Raw genomic sequence first — 16892 nt, forward strand, 5'->3', positions numbered from 1 at the left:
GCCATTTAGAGATGAAGTAAAGTAACACCATATATTGTCACTGGAAGTACTTTACCCTTTTCTTACACACACACACACACACACACACACACACACACACACACACACACACACACACACACACACGTACGTTTTATATTGAAATAATATTAATTTGGAAAAGTGCTTAGATGTATTATTTTGTAATCATGTTATTTATATTTATTTATTTTTGTTTCAAATACCAAATTTTGGACTAAACTTTATACTTCTGTCTGTCTGATTATCTCATTTTCAAACATAAATCGGATGTTATGATCACGTACTCAGTACTCAAATAGGCTATATACTTTTTTACTCTTGAGTAATTTCTTGGACGGCTACTTTTTACTTTTACTTGAGTAAAACTATGTTGAGGGAGTGCTACTATTACTTGAGTACCATTTTTGGCTACTCAAGGATTAAAAACTAACATTAAAACGAGTTTTAATATTTTAATAAACGTAGCACCCGACCGTGTTTTCTTTCATCTGCTCAGACCTGATTGGTCAAAAGAACTCAGACTACACAGAAGCTTCAGGTACAAAAGTCTCACCTATAGATTCTATTTTGTGGCACATCAAAGTTTTGGTAGCAACTAAAACTGAAAAACTTGATTAGTCTGAAAGAAAAGAAAGAAAACTGAGGAGAAGATTTTTCTTCACTTTGACTGTTTGATGTTCGATAGAGCATTTACCACCTTAAACCCAACCCCGCCGACCTTTGACCCCTACCTCTGACACTGAGCCGCCCGTGCACGGGTCCGTCCACGGCCACCAGGTAAACGGCATCAATGTTGTCGCTGTCGACTATCTGCAGCTGCTCCCAGGTGATTGGTCGGGACTGACCCTCCAACAGGTCTAGACCTGAGATGGCACACGTGTTCACATGTTACCTCAACGAGTAAAACGCCGTGAGACATTTTTCACGCCACAGAGATGGACGCGAACGTACCCACGTTCCAGGAGACTCTCGGAGCATTCGTTTCCGATGTCCTGATGGAGACGTGGACCACGATGGGTGGGCTGGTCAGATAGGAGCCGTCTATCACCTGAAACTCCACCTAAGCATATAAAAAGGGAACGCAATGACAGGAAATTACATTATTAAGCGTGTAAAACAAGCGTGTGAAACTTCACACAGTGCATTCTGGGTACACTTTCAGGGCTCATATCAGCCTGTGGGACAGGTGAGAGAAAAAGAAAGGTCTTCTTTTCACCTACATTTGACACCAGGATCATCTTCTAGTTGCGATTCCTTCTGGGTCAAAATAATTTTGTAATATATATTTCTTTAGCCGTTCCAGCCCAAGCAGGCCAGCAGTGACTTTGACCCTGTGTGATTGTATCTCACTCTCTCTCCTGCTGCTGTTTTTTGTACAGCTGACTTGAAGGTGAAGCGTCTCCTAAACCTCCATGTCTCCTTTTTTTGACATAGACATTTTTGAAGGGAACAGAACACGAACACTCAGATCTGGAGCCCCGACTCAGACCCTCTGAAACATCGGTGTGGGTGGGTTAGCTATAGTTAGCTTTGGTGTGCTGTTATGCTGTAGAAGTTGAAGCAGCATTAGCAGCTACAACGTTAGGTTTGATTCCTAGAATAAAAGCTCAGATATCGGCCACACTGCCCTGAAAAAAAGCTGTTTTCTCCAAAATTCCCAATGTTGGTGCTTCTAACATTCCAACTTTTCTACAGAAACTGGAAGAACCTTTGGAGCCATGTCGCGTCTTCAGTACCTCATAGTTCCTGCGGCGCCCCCGGCTGCTGTTGGATGGCTGGTAGGCCACTTTCATCTCGTGAAGGTCCAGCCATGTGAAGGACCGGATGGGCTTGGTGTGGTCGTCCAGGTGTGTGATGTAGCCCTCGGCGGGTGGGACGGTCACGTTGAAGACCAGCTTCTCCTGCGGAGTCTCGTGGTCCTTGGCGTCCAGCGTGGCAGTGGTGAGCGGGGTGAGGATGAACTGGTCCACCTCCAGGATGAAAGAGGCCATGAAGGTAGCCTGCGGGGGCTGGTTCTGCATGGCCCCGTGGATCAAAACCGGCAGCCACACGGCCTGTGACTGTGGGAGGAGGAGGACAGGTAAAGTTTAACACACCACGCAGAGATCAACACATGGCGCCACAACTTCTGCTGTTACACTCGTAAGAGGTGTTATGCCACCGCTCACGTGCTAACGATGAGACAGAAATGCTTTAAAGGAATGCTGGAGGCTTCGAAACCTCCGCCTGCACATCCGTCCTCATCGCCGAGCTGAGAAGGCGGGATGTCACCTTCTCACTGCCAACATCTCACCTGCAAACAGCAGAATCTGCACTTTACAAACTTTCTTCCTTTAAAGCAAGTCTGAGCCTCATTTCTAATCTCTTTGTTTCCACGCTGCTGTCTGAGCTGTGAGCTCATCGGTCTTTCCTGTACCTCCAGCAGTGCTCTGCTCGCCTGCTCTCTCAGCTCCACCCTGACGGGGACGTAGTCGATCTCCGGGGACGGCGGGCTGAGGTGCTGGTACTTGAGGCCAGAGCTCAGGAATTCATGGCAGCTGGTTTTGAGGAAGCGGACCTCGGTGGTGTCGTGAAGACACGGACTGTTTCCCGGGCAGAACGTCGCCTGTCGACCTATCAGAGAGGAGAGCCGAGGGTTTTAGACCAGTCGGTGAGTGGAAAACACCAGGCGCACACAAACAGATAAACCACAAGCAGCCTGCATTTCAGTTTATATTTATACTAATGTGTATTTTATATTTAAGCATTTCTCTCAGTTATCTTTAAGCTTTGATATTTTTTATAGTTTTTGCTTTATTTGTGCTCAACATTGTAAATAAAGTTTAATGTATTCAACTTAAAAGGTTAAATTACATTTTATAAACTGTGATGACCAGTGTTGGGTAAGTTACTTTAAAATAGCAACTTAGTTACATTACTAGTTACTTCTCTCAAAAGTAACTCAGTTACTTCAAGTTACTCGTTACTTTCAAAGTAACTAGTTACTAGGGAAAGTAACTTTGGTTTTACTCAGAATTCTCTTGTTAATGTGTTGCTTCCATAACTTTGCCAGTCTTCTAGCTTGCTTACTTGCCACAAGTGCACTGTGCCACCTACCAATAGAAAGGAAAAGATAATGTGCATATTTCCACGAGAGAAATCCCACGCCTGGACCGTCATTGACTGCTGCCATGATTCTAGCCTACGTCACAGCGTCATGTGCGCCTTTTACATCCAACACAAAAACTGCAGTCGTGGTGCTTTCGATTGTACTCAGAACTCAGAAATTCTGCCTTCTGAATAGGAAGATGTAGGTAACACCAGACTGCAGATGAGCTGCATACAGGGCTGGACTGGGACAAAAATCGCCCGGGCATTTTGACTAGAGACCGGCCCACCATTATAGGAAAAATCATAAAGCCTTTGAATGAAAACAAAACCTGTTACATGTTGTGACAGTGATGTACACTGTTTTGATGGTATATATGCATCAATCTATCAATCGTTTGTTGTAAGATTCAGATAATTATTTTTTAAAAGCTAGACATTTTAAATGAGAATAAGAAAGAAAAGTATTTCTTTGTGCCCCCCTTTCCCTGTTAATGCCCTACATGCCCCCCTGGCAACACTTTGCTAGATCCGCACCTGCACAGTTACCAGCTGTCAGCTACCTAAAAAAGGATCCTGGGGTTATTTGTCTCTCAGAAACAGTTCATAACTTCCCTTCAACTCATTCATGTCACCTAAAAGGTAAACCTGTTTCTCCATCACCTGTTCAGCTCTGATGATTCAGTAAGGACATCTCCTGGTTTCATCTTCATGTTTCCCTCTCACCAGATAACCAAACCATATCATGACCAGCAGCTTTTTTGCAGCTGTGGCTCCAGCAAACATCAGCTGATACTAGAAATTAATATTAAATAAATTCTAACAACAGCTGATCAAGCTTAAACGTGCTGCTGTTGTTTAGCGCGACATCCGCTGGTTTCCTCTTTCGGCGCAAAGTGAGCGATAAACAAACAAGAGAGCCGATCAGCTGATCATTGATCAGTTTCATGATTGAAGTAGAAACGGGAGAGGGAGGGGGGAGAATGAGAGAAGAAGAGGCAGCTGTGCAGCAAAGACACAGAATAACTCCAGCTTTGTGTCTTTTTCATTGTAGCTGAATTACGGGACAAACTGTTCCTTTTCACCTCAATAAGAAACGCGTAATATTTTCTCTGAATACCAGACGGGACGGTTGGCAACTCTAATAACTTATGAACAAAATAAAGTTCAACATCATTAACTTCATAGCACCACCCAGCTGTATAGAAACTCCGTCATGCTAGCTAGCACGCAGTACGGAAAAAGTCAGAATAACGAAAATAAACTCCACCTAAACTTGGTTCATATCTGACCCAGAGAGACTGCAGGTCATAACTTCTTACCTGAAGTTCAGTTCACACTTGGACCGGCGGCCGCCTCGGGTCTCTTTTCCTTCATCCACCTGCTGGCCTCCACCACTTGCTAATGTTACTGAATCTGTGGAAGCTCCGCGATAGCCACCACACGAAGTAACGAGTAACGACCCTATCTAAATCCCAGTAACGAGTAACGCGTTCCTGATTTTGGCATAATAACTAGTTACCGTGCTCGTTACCACAATAATAACGTAGTTACTGTAACGCGTTACTTAATAACGCGTTAGTCCCAACACTGGTGATGACACAATGAAACAAAGCAAATTAAAAACATCTTATGAGTTTGGTACCCTTCCTCTGCGTGGAGTCTTCCTCCCTCACCAGCCGACCCGCAGCGGGGACGCTGGTGTCTGTGGTCAACAGCCTGACGGTGCAGACAAGGTCAGGCGCGGCCCTGATATTCAGCACCGAGCCGTTGATGGCGTTGGATAAACCGTAGAACTGGGGAACGACCAGCGGAGCGCTGCCGAGTGCCACCACGCCCGCACCCGAGTCCACCACCCGGACCCTCAGGATCACCGTCTCCACCTGCGTGTCCGAGGACGTGAACCTCCACACAGACACCACATGTCATGTTAAACAGAGCTCCACACTGGCCCACGAGGTCATCACATGTACATCCAAGTTTGAATTAATGTTTAAGCCACGTCTGTAAACATACCCTAAATCTAACCTGCAGAAATTGTTTTTCTCATTATTCTAAAATCAATGGCAACCTTCAGGAAGCCTGCTGAGGGGCAGCGAGTGTTGAGCGGGGTCGGGGCCGTTTTCATTGGGCTCAGAGGGGTTGTTGCTACTGTTTGCAGGATCAGCTAACCGACCATGTCTGTGCCTCCAGGACTGGACTAGCACCTGAAATCTTATCTGCTGTGTGTCCCAGATGGGCCTCAAACTTTCCACCTAGGAGAGTCCAGGAATGTCCGATCACAGGTTGAAACTCCCTGCCTTCAGTGTTTCTACTCTTACCTCCTCACCTCAGCCCTCAGAGGAGTCATGTCTGCTGCTTGGATCCTCCATCTCATTCTTTCGGTCATCACCCACCAATCCTGCTCCACCGTCCTCTCACTGAACAAGCCCCTAACACCCTGACCCCCCCCCCCAGCACTGCAGCCATTTCCAGCTGACCCTCATGGGTCAGAGCACCTCAGGTTAAAAGACATGTTAGAAGACATGTTGCAGACCTGTGGATGCTGCTGACTGACCTGTAGACTCTGAGCATCACCAGGTCCTCGTCCAGTAGAGGGCTGCCGTCGTGGACATACTTCACCTCGTCCTCCAGGAAGCTGCAGTCAAACACCTGCAGAGTGCACAGAGCAGAGCGCCTGTAACTCCTCTGAGCGGCTGCCATACGGCACCAACCTGTTCCACCCTCACCTGTGGGCTCAGCCTCCCGACCCTCTGAGTCACGGGCTCGTTCATCACCACCTCCACCTTACAGTCGGCGCTCGGGTCCACGCTGATCTGAAGCTCCGCCCTCGTGATGAAAACCGAGCGCCCTCTGCTGACCTCCACGGCAGAGTTCACCACAACCAGAGTCCGAGGGCAAACGCCCGTCACCGCGAGCAGCAGCAGGGACACGAGGACGGCAGCCATGCTGTGGGCGGGGTCACCGGTTTCAGTAGTTCAGGTGAAGCAACGCTGAGGGAGAATAAATCTGTCCGAGGTTTCAGAGGTTCCCGCTCACATCGTCCTCAACTCCTCGTCTTTGGGCTGAAGGAGGAAAACAGGAAAACCTCATATTGTATTTCAGCGTCACTTGACTGATTTCACACACACACACACGAGACGTCAATATAAATATATATATGAAATCCGAATGGAAACAAACTGAATAATATCAGAATTATTGTCTGACGTCAAACAGACAGAAGATTCAACACTGTGGTGTTTGCAAGTCTGCAGCTTCCTCCCACAGTCCAAACACATGCAGTTAGTGGGGTTAGGTGACTCTAAACTGCCCAAATGTGCTCCAAATGTGAGTGTGACGAGTTGTCTCTCGGTGTTAACCCTGCAACAGGCTGATGACCTGTCCAGGTGTACCCCGCCTCTCGCCCTACGGTAGCTTGGATAAACTCCAGCCCTCCCACAACCCTGATAAGGACAAGAGGAAGAGGATGGACAAAGATGTTATTCTATTTTATAGGCTTTTATACACTTACTGCAGTTTAACTGTTCAAAAAGCTCATGTTAAATTTACTGTATTAGTCATTTGTACACACTCATTTCCAGACCCTAAAAACAAAATAATGGATGATGGAACAGAGCAAATCATATTTTAGAACTGGTTGACTAATGCTAACATTGGACCATTTACAGAGGAAATCATATGAACCATATCCAATAAGAGAGCACGGAGCCAGACACTGTGCAGGAGCACTGCCTGATACTGTAATGGGCTCATTTACAGTTTACACTGTAAACTCCGTCAGTCTTAAATAACTGCAGCTGTCATGCAAATGAGCTGTCAAAGTGTCTTCATCTGACACAACATGCCACAGAAGCACCGACAACATGTCAGCCGACCCCGAGCTTATTTCAGGCAGGTATAAATACAGGTGTGCATTTACATTTTGGTTTGCCCTTCAGTGTGCTGTGGGTGTGCTTTGAACACCACCTGTCTATGAAACCGAAGACTCCAGCCTCTCCTGCAGGAAATACTGCACACAAAGAAGCAGGGAGCTGCTGCAGAACAACAGAGTCTTTCTTCTGTTGTGGTTTTCTTTGTGTGTCCTCCACAGGTCAGTTTTCTGCATGAAAACGGCTCAACACAGATCAAACTAAAGCAGATTTAATAATGTCTGACTCCAACAGAGACAGATGTAATCCTGACTCTGACCTCTTCCAACACAAACACTGAACCCAGCAGACCAGAATACTTACAGCAGATACTCCAGAGCAGCTCCAACCCTCCTCCACTGTTCCCTCTGAATCCCTGCAACTGCCCCTCTGCCACATGAAAAGTCCTCTAAATCCTTCAGACAAAAACAAAAAAACACTCCCAGCATGCAGCTGGCCAGCCCAGCTTCTTCCCCCACTGCCCCACACTCCCAGCCGGAAACTGCTTCACCCTCCATTTCACTCCCAACCAAAACTGTCTGCAGGAAACGACAGGTTAATCTGCATGACCCCGCAGAGGTGCTGGACGGGCCGGGGGAGGGGGAGAAGGAAGGAGGAGGTGATGGGGTGTTTTCAGGATCAAAGCAGAGAGCTGGCGTGCCGCTTCCCATCCAGCCAGATGAGCGTGGGGTTCATTAGTTTGAGGTTGGAAGGAAACAGAAGCTACAACGAACTGCAGTCCCTGTGACGTCCAGCAGATCAGCAGTGAGTCAGTCCCCATAGACTCCCATGTAATACATTAGAGCAGAAACAAACACGTTTAACAGCCTGTTTTTATAAATTACCTGTTTAAATTGTACTAAGGCTTAAATTAGGATTATTAGAGGCGTGGCCTCTTTGACTGACAGGTGGATGTGGACACAGGTGGCTGTACCTGCGAGCTGTCTGCTAGGCTTCACCTGAGCTGGACCTCTGGGCCGTGTTTGTTCTGTTTGAGCCTTTTAGAGCATTTTTAATGTCAATGAGATTTTTTAACTGGATATATGATAAAGGATGCATAAAAGTCACTGCCAAAAACTGATTGCAGCTTCTACCTTGTGACAGGAATGTGGTTCAAGATGACTGGATATCATTCATGAGGAATCCATTTGACATGTTTCATATAATATAGACCAACAAGTTATTTATGACAGTTCAAACAAATTTAAATAACGCTAATCACTTTTTGGCACGACACCGGTCAGCAGTCTACACACGGCTCATCGGTACTTGACCCAATTGACCCAAATCACGCTGCCGCAGATGGACGGATGGATCCTCTCAGACGCTGTCTGGCTGACGTTCGAACAGTTCAACCCTCATCCTCCATCTTGTCTGAGCTGACGTGTTTAGATTTGCCCGAATCCCATTCTCAGAGACACCTGGACGTTAAACTGTACTGGACGGGGTGTATCTCTCTTACTTTAGTTAACAGTTGCTTATTTGGAATGTTAAGCCTGCATAAATGAAAAATTACTGGTCAAAATCATGTTTAATCGCAGTCCTGGTGATTTTCATCAACACCTCTTTGGTGGGCACCAGAATTTTAGAAAAAAACCCAAACGCTTGATAGGCGGCACCATTCACAGAAATCAGTAATGACTAAAAAGTAGACGTACAGAGACTTACATGTTTTGTAAGGATGCCGGGTTTTTACATAGAAGGACACAAAGGTACTGTCACTTCCTGCCACCAGCTCAGCTTCGCCAACAAAACGTGTCATCACTTATAGGCATTAAAGAGCTGAACTAAGTCGCGCTTCAGGTGAATGTCTGTCTGCATCGCTGCTTCCTGCTGCACCAACACAGCTGACAAAGTTTCATCCTGAGCCTGCAAAGCCCAATGACTCGCTGTGTGAGGTTTTTCTTTTTTTAAAGGAAGAGGAAGCCAAAAGGAGAAAAGGGTGAGAGAATAACGAAGGAAAATCCTTTAATCTGCATGAGCCGGTTGGAGATGAGGGAGCTAGCACCTACCTGCAGCTGCAGGAGCTCCATACTTGTCTTCTTCACCTTCTGCACACGCTCACAGGAATGCTGTGACACAAACAACACAAACATCCACCGCGCGCCGTCAGTCACCCTGACACATCTGGCATCTGAGGGGAACAGAGGGGGAAAACTGAGATAAGGAAAACAAGGCGAGCACAGACGTTCTACAGCCAGAGAGAGAGAGCAGACAGGAAGTGTGCTGAGAAGTTTCCAGGACTTTTAGTTTTACTGCCCCCGTCTGTTTATCCCCTCTGTGTGCCTGACTCAGCTCCACCTTCTGCTCTCAGTCCTGAACCACATCAGAGCCCTGAGTCCCAAACACGCCTCTGATCCTCATCAGGAATACCAAACATTTCACTCACAGATCTGAGTCCACAGACTGAACTGTATCTGTTATCTGTACACTTCAGTGTAAACGTTTTAAATGGTAAATTGAACCTTCTGGCAGGACGAGTGAAACCAGGGTGAAACGAGCAGCAAAGCTCCACAAAGTTCAGACAATAAACTCCCAAAAGCAGCGAGAAGGTTTCTGGTTTCTCCAACAAACCCATGAAGACTTAAGATGATTTCAAATATATGAGGCCAACTTTCTTCTGATTGGCTGCCCATTAAAAACCGCAGGTGGGTGGGTCTTGTATCCCTTCTGTGACATCCCACAATTTAACTAGTAGAAGAAGAAAAAAAAACTGTGTGAAGTCTAAACTTTCAGAGAATAAAGAAAAAGGTAGAACCTTAAGTTCCCACAGCAACTTAAACTGTTATTGTTAATATCATTGAAGCTCCTTAAATATAAATTAGACCTGTGAGGATCTTTCTGGTTCACGTGGCTCTTGCTTCATATGAAGTAGGAAGACTCAGATAACGATCAAGTCAGAGCTGTGTGAACGTCATTTGATTTCAGTGTGAGGCTTTTAAGACCACCAGCAGATCCAGCTGTGAATCATCGCTGACGGCGTGTTTAATCAGAGGAACCCTGCTAACAGCTCTTTCTCCATCACAGCTGCAGCTCAGCTAAGCACAAACACTGGAAGTGAAGGGAAACCGTTAGCATAAAGACAGAAAGGCATCTTTCGAGAACTCGTGTTTGCGTCTTTTTAAAACTAAGCTGGTATAAACAAACTTTGCCACAGAGCCGCTGATGGCCTCACAGCTCTGTTATCCTCGTTAACTCCCAGGTTACCCTGATCGCTGCTCTCTGATGGCTTCTGCAGCTGCAAGAGGAGAAAATCTGCCTTAATGGAAGAACCAGCAGCAGAAGATCAGCTGACTCAGCAGAAACAGTTTCACTCAGGCGGTAAACTCTTACCGTGCAGCTGCTCACAGCCAGCAGTGCTGCCTGTAACATTCAGTCTGAGCTCAGCTGAGAGTCTCCCTCCATTCCAGCATTACTGAACCCAAAGCAACAAACTGGAGGCAAGAGTCAAACACCATCACAGTGTGTGTCTGTGTCGTGTGTTTCTGAGTCTTTATCTGTGTGTTTTTCTACATGAACAAATCTCATTAAACGCATCTCTGCCAAACAGAAGCTTTCCTGCAGGTTTTCAGGTTTCATTATGACTTCGCTGTCTCTGGCTCCTCCCACCACAGCTGCAGTAAACAAACGCTGAGTATTCCGGCCTTCCATCTTTACCACCATAACAAGTCCATTCGTCTGACATCCTCTCAAACTGTCCTCGGTCTCTGTTGTGCAGATGTGATTGGTTCCTACATTTCCCCGTTCAGCAGCTGATTGGGTGTTTGGTGGCAGCGAACGAGAACATGTCTCGCCATTTTTGCCGTTACCAGACTACAGGTTTCTGTTAGGGATTCTCTTGGCGTCTCAGCCTCCCTGATAACATTTCTGCTGCAGAAAAAGTCTTTTTCATCAGCTAATTAACATTTTGATGATTTTGGAAATCTTCTAAACTCCATGCAGCGATCAGCATCTTTCCTGGGACACTGACTCAGGGAGGAGTTCAGCATGTTCTTGCTCATAAGGAATATCATGTCGGCTCAGGTCTAGTTTAAAATGTAAGAAATTTAACATGAACACCATGACTACATGAAGATGGCGGACTGAACGTACAAACTGTTTGGAAACTGAGGAGCTGTGAAGAATCATGAAATGGTTTACGGGGTCAGAAGGAGCGTTGACAAGGTCGTGTCCTCCCCATTCCTGTTCGGGTCTCCGTCTGAAGCTCGTCCCAACAGCATTTAAACACCTGTTGGTAAGCAGCAGTGGCTCGGCTGGAGGAGGGAAACCGTCCCAGAGGGAGGAAACAGACCTGCTGTGGGTTTTTTACTTCAGTGGGATGAGCTGATGACTCTGTCACAGCTGACTGGACGAGGTCAGAGAGTCGAGGTCAGTCTTCATCAGGCACGAACGTGTGGGGCGGCAGTGAGTTCGGCCTCTGATTGGTTGGAACAGAGGTGAGTCATGCAGAGTCCAAAAGCTGACAAGAGTCAAGTCAAGTGGCTTTACTGTCATTCCAACCATGTGCAGTGGTACAGTACACGGTGAAGCGAGACAGCGTTCCTTCAAGACCATGGTGCTACATATAAACAGTAGGGGTGCAACGATACACAAAATTCACGGTTCGGTTCGATACTTTGGTGTCACGGTTCGATATTTTTTTGATACAAAAAAAATGTTCATGCCTTTTCAATTTGTCATTAAAATTATAAATATATATTTTAACTCAAAAGTACAGTTTTTAAATGTAATGTTGCTGAAACAAAAAATAAATAAATAAATCTATCTGATCGAGAAATCACTCATCTTTGGAAAAGAGAGTTTATTACAGAGAAATGGCTCTTTCCAAAATAAAAGCTATACTATACGCTTCTTCTGGGCTATATTCTCAGCAGCATATTAAACATATCAGGTCCCCATAAGGAGAATCATGTGCTTGTTGTTTTTGTCTGCTTCCACTTGTCTTTGCACTAGGATGATGTCAGTGTAAATGTGCAGTGATATTCGTTGTGTTCCCACTAGTGCAGTCAGCGTTAATCTCGTTAAAATGACATTAATGCCATAAAGCAGCAAATCTCCGTTAACGAGTTACCGCGGATCGCCCCGTGCGTGGGGATGGACGGTGTCAACACGTTAACAAGCTAACTGCGCTAACGCACTAGTTCCAACATTGCGTGCATTGCGTGGCACATCCAACATACTGTTTTACTTTTGTCCATGACAAGCTTACCATCAGGGTCATGCTTCACATAGAAACCGAGATAGTTCTTCTTCTTCTTTGTGTTTAACGGCGGTTGGCAACCAACGTAAAGGAGCATTACCGCCTCCTACTGTTCCGGAGTATGGGTCAGACAGTGAGTTCACAAGCTGTATCAAAAACAAACAAACCCTACACTCTTTCATAAACACCTATAGCCTTCAGAAACCCCACCAGTTCCCTCAACCAAGATAGTTCCAAACGCCAGATCTGAATGAGGGTGGGGGAGGTTCAATTTCGAGCTTAGCTTCTGTCTTGCTAGCTTGCGCTGCGCTCAGTGGATCTGCACTCGACAGTGCAGCCTAGCAGTGTTGCCAACTCCTCAGTAAGGAAAATCGCTATTGGCTGTCCTAAAAGTCGCTAGAAGTCGCTAAATGACGTCATCACCTAATTTGCATAATTGGTCATGCTAATATAATTGTAACCTACGCTGTTGGAGAGAGAAATAACATCGTGGAAGAGACATAAAGTGAGCAAAAAACGTCCTAAATGCATTTAGAATTTATTTAGAACTACAAATTAAATTTCTTTTAGCAATTATTGTTTTTTAATGTCACAATTCCAACCCTTCTCCTTTATCCGGGCTTCGACCGGCAAAAGTGACCCGAAATAGGCACTCTGGTGGAGTTACTTTGTGTGTGTGTGTGTGTTTATAAGTAGTTTTAAACCTTGTGATCCACATAACAGTAAAAGAAGAACTGACTGCATTACAGTCAGTGTGGGAGCAGCGGCTTCGCTCATACGCGATTCATTTGCAGTTTGGACGCATAGAGGGAACATCTCCTGCAGCTGGGGGAGGACTCTCCTCCGCCCGTGAGTGCTTTAGCACGGGTTTTGAGAGTAAGAGCAACATGCTCTTTCACGTCAAAAAGTCGTCATAAATAAGTCTCCAATAACACCAGAAAAAGTCGCCAGATTTGTCGCTAGTCGCTTTTTAGAAAAAAAAAAAAAAAGCAGAACGCAATGCGTAATCTAGGAAGAATACTACAAATAAATTAAGTTATAAATAATACAAAATAAATAAATTATTATCGCTAAGGGGCCTGAAAACGCGCTAAATATAGCGACAAAGTAGCTAAGTTGGCAACACTGCAGCCTAGGCGGAGTAGTCGAACGCAGATACACTGAGCGCTCAACACAGACAGCATCATCAGAAGAAAAGTTGATAAAATAAATAAATAAAAAAGTTTGTATTGTTCGATACATATGGTACCGAACCGAAAGCACTGTATCCAACGGTTCAATATCGATACAAGTATTGTTGCACCCCTAATAAACAGACAATCAATACAGGACTACATACTGTGCAAGTGTGAAAAAATTGCAACAAAACAAAGACAGAACAGAACGATACAGGCAGAACAGTGCAATAGAAATGTGCAACAATGACAGTGGGTTGTGCAAAAAGTAACGTGATGTATGAATCTGTGTGTGTGTGAGAGAGAGAGAGATTGTGCATATAAGTGCTTGGTAGGTCTGTTAAAAAAATGGATCCAGTGATCAGAAGCTAATGTAAATGTGGAACTAAACAGGAAATGGAAGTAAATGCAAAAAAATCAAATACACTTGATTAAGTAATACATGTAAATGCAGAACTTAATACAAACCAACCATCCAATAAAACTGCAAAAATGTATGTATAAAAACTGTGGAAAGGTTCAGATTAGGCTGTTCCTGACTCTCGGGTAGTTATGGCCAACATGTTTGGACCCCCGTACCTGAGTGAGGCGCTGTTGTGCATTTTTCCAGAGTTCAGAATAGAAACGTGATTTCTTAATGCATTTCTTTTTCATGCTTTGTGTAGAGTTTAAACCTGAGGAGCAATCTCTCTGAAACCGTCAGCCCCCCCGTCCCCCAGGCCGTGCACACGTCCTTGCCGTGGCCTCAGAAAGTGGCGGTGAAGTTGAAGCGTGTCTGTCACATGGGTTTATGTTCATTCAGAGGCTTCGCTGCCAGAAACGCACTGACTTCCAGTCCGCTGTCCGGCGCTCTCTGATCACTTTTGACTGCTACCCTTTTGCGTGGTGACTTCAGAGGCTACCACGGCATTTGGCCCCGTGCCCGCCCCCCCCTTGGCCCCAGGGCCCCTGTCAGCCTGACGCCGTGACTCCTCCACCGCCTGAGATTAATTTCCCTTCCTCGCTGACCCATAATTAAACAGGCCGTGTCGCCGAGCAGCAAAGAAGAAGAATTTTCTCTCTGACTTTGCAGGCCTTTAACTTTTCTGCTGCAGCTTCATTGTGGTGCTGAAGAAGCACCGCTCCAAGTCTGAAGCTGCGGATGTGGAAACGGGGCTGAGCTGCTGGCTCTTCCTACAGCTCCGGTGGCCCAGAAAGTGATTCTGAGTTCAGTGAAGATCAGGTAAGAGCTGTGGTTCCTGCTGAGCCTCTTACAAATAGAGAGATGAAAGCCGCTCGGGTCTGCAGCGTGCTGGCAGGAGAGCGACGGGCCGCTGCCAGCGTCATGGCTGCCGTTCAGCTCGATGGCATCGACCCACAGAAAGCCGCCGCTCTGGAGAGACGAGGGGCTCTGTAATAGCAGACTCAGAGCTTCCATCTTGACTGAGCATGCTCTGTCTGTCAGAGGAAACTCTACTCCACTCATCATCATCATCGGGACGCAGAGAAAGAGAAGGCTCCACTTCCTGTTCTTCCACTTCCTGTCAGTCTAAAGCAGCCGAAATCCCAGGCAGACATAAAGAAGCACGTTCTGAGATGAACACTGCCCTTTCTGGAGTGTCCTTTGACCTTTACAACCAGTGTTTGTCTGCACAGAGTTAAGTCCTTTCAACTCTTTCTCCCGTACCTGTGAATACAGCTGATCCTGCAGCCAGAGTCCACAGCTGCAGGCCAGGCCACACTTCTCATGGCCGAAGAATTCATGATAACATGGATCTGTACAATTTATCTGCAGGAAGAGCAGGTTCGATCCCTGGCTGCTCCAGTCTGCATGCAAGCTGCTCTCTGAGTGTGAATGTTAGATAGAAAGCACTTTGGCACAGAAAAAAAAAGTGTTTGTGTGAATGAGGCATGTTGTATATAAAGCCCTGTGAGTGCTGAGGAGAAAGGAGGACCTGTCCATTTAAAGAATCATTTTAACATGTGTGAAAATTTGCTTTTTTTGGCAAAAATAATAACTCTGCACAGAGCAGAGGAGAGTCTCTGGAACCAGAATTGACCAATTTTATCACATTTTTATATTCATATTTAAGCCATTACTAATATATTATCTTTAAATATCACAGCTATATAACTGCGCACAGTATTGGATCCATCTTTACCTTATGGTCAATGTCACAGGAACCATCAGACAGTCCAAACACACCACTGGGACAGCGTTTCAGTACTGAAGAAGTACATCAACATTTAAGAATGAGCGACTGAGTCACATGATAAATTAGCAAATGAATCTCAGGCTCTAAAAAAGCTCCAAATCTGTACTGAGTCAAAGTGTCTGAGCAGGTGCTAAGGTCAACTCCGACTCACATCACATAAATATTCAGGTGAGATACAAACTGTTTTCACACAGTTTACCAAACACACCACCGTCCCCTCCTAAGCCCCTGAATGTCCTGATGTGGACCAAGGAGCTTTTGGAAAGATTCTTTCCTGTCCTGAGAAAAAAAGGACATTTGGGGTCAAAACAAAATTACAAATAACTGAAAGAAAAAACTACTGGGAGACATCTGGATGGTCTCCAGCTGTTTGGCTCATTCAGCTCCAGTTTAACACTCAGCTTCACATCCTGAAAGTTCTGGTTCAGGCCGACCCATCTTACTGTGTGTGTGTGTGTATGTCTCTTCTCTCAGGCCATTAGACCCATTAAGAGCTATACTGGTGACCAGTGGATAGTCGCACTGGGAAGCTGTCAGCTCTCATACATCACAATCACTGACTGACTGACACCCTCCTCCTCCTCAGGAGAAGAAAGGAGTGATCTCTCACACACACACACACACACACACACACACACACACACACACACACACACACACACACGCCTGTAGGTCAGCCTGCAGTATCAGGTGAAGGCATATTTAGGGAGGAATCAGACAACTGGATGAGATGAGATGATGAAGAGGAGAGGGGAGAAGGTGGTGGGGATGGTCTATGGGGGGATATCGCCTCCTGAGGAAGATGGGGAGCGGAGGGATCGACCTTCCCTGGCAGTGATGAAGAGGGAGGAGCTCAAGCTCAGATTATGCAAATGAGGCGTTGTTTTGATGCAAAACAAGCCGGACTGGCTGCTAATGTTTCTCCAGTCGTGAAAGGGCGAGACTCCCTGGGAGAAATACCAGAAGAGAGAGGGTGGGGGGGGAGTGTGGAGGAACAGGGGAGTCTGGGTAATAAGTGGCGCTGGGCGGGCAGCTCCCCCGGCGTTATACATTATCATATTTCCACGTAATTAGTTGGTTTTTCCACATGAAATGAGGAAGCAGTTCGACGGTGCGTTCACTGCCGCGAGGACAGCCGGCTTCTTCTTCTTCTCCTCCTCCTCCTCTGTTACCAAGAGATGACCTTTGACCTTTACTCTCTCATCAACTACCCTATCCCCCACCCACACACACACACACTTCACTGGTCAGTAAACAATAATTGAGCTACAGGACCTGATTAATATATGAATCGAGGCATGTA

General features: G+C 45.9%; 1 protein-coding gene across 5 annotated transcripts in view; it reads right to left on the reverse strand.

Moving 5' to 3' along the window:
• The window catches only part of frem1b (Fras1 related extracellular matrix 1b), a 51033-nt gene extending 38540 nt beyond the window's left edge, over window positions 1-12493 (reverse strand). The window contains exons 1-9 of one of the 5 annotated variants that reach the window (XM_042221112.1): window positions 12229-12493; window positions 9032-9153; window positions 5838-6173; window positions 5666-5760; window positions 4754-5013; window positions 2438-2634; window positions 1758-2081; window positions 973-1081; window positions 753-884 (exon numbers count right to left, since the gene is read on the reverse strand). In XM_042221112.1, coding sequence (XP_042077046.1) covers window positions 753-884; window positions 973-1081; window positions 1758-2081; window positions 2438-2634; window positions 4754-5013; window positions 5666-5760; window positions 5838-6056 — 1336 coding nt within the window. In that variant the 5' untranslated portion in view covers window positions 6057-6173; window positions 9032-9153; window positions 12229-12493. The other 4 variants (XM_014333752.2, XM_042221113.1, XM_014333754.2 and 1 more) reach the window with 4 other exon arrangements.
• Between the last annotated feature and the right edge of the window lie 4399 nt (window positions 12494-16892).

Source organism: Haplochromis burtoni, unplaced genomic scaffold (genome assembly GCF_018398535.1).
Source record: "Haplochromis burtoni strain Fernald_Lab_line unplaced genomic scaffold, NCSU_Asbu1 Contig_61, whole genome shotgun sequence".
Classification (NCBI taxonomy): domain Eukaryota; kingdom Metazoa; phylum Chordata; class Actinopteri; order Cichliformes; family Cichlidae; genus Haplochromis; species Haplochromis burtoni.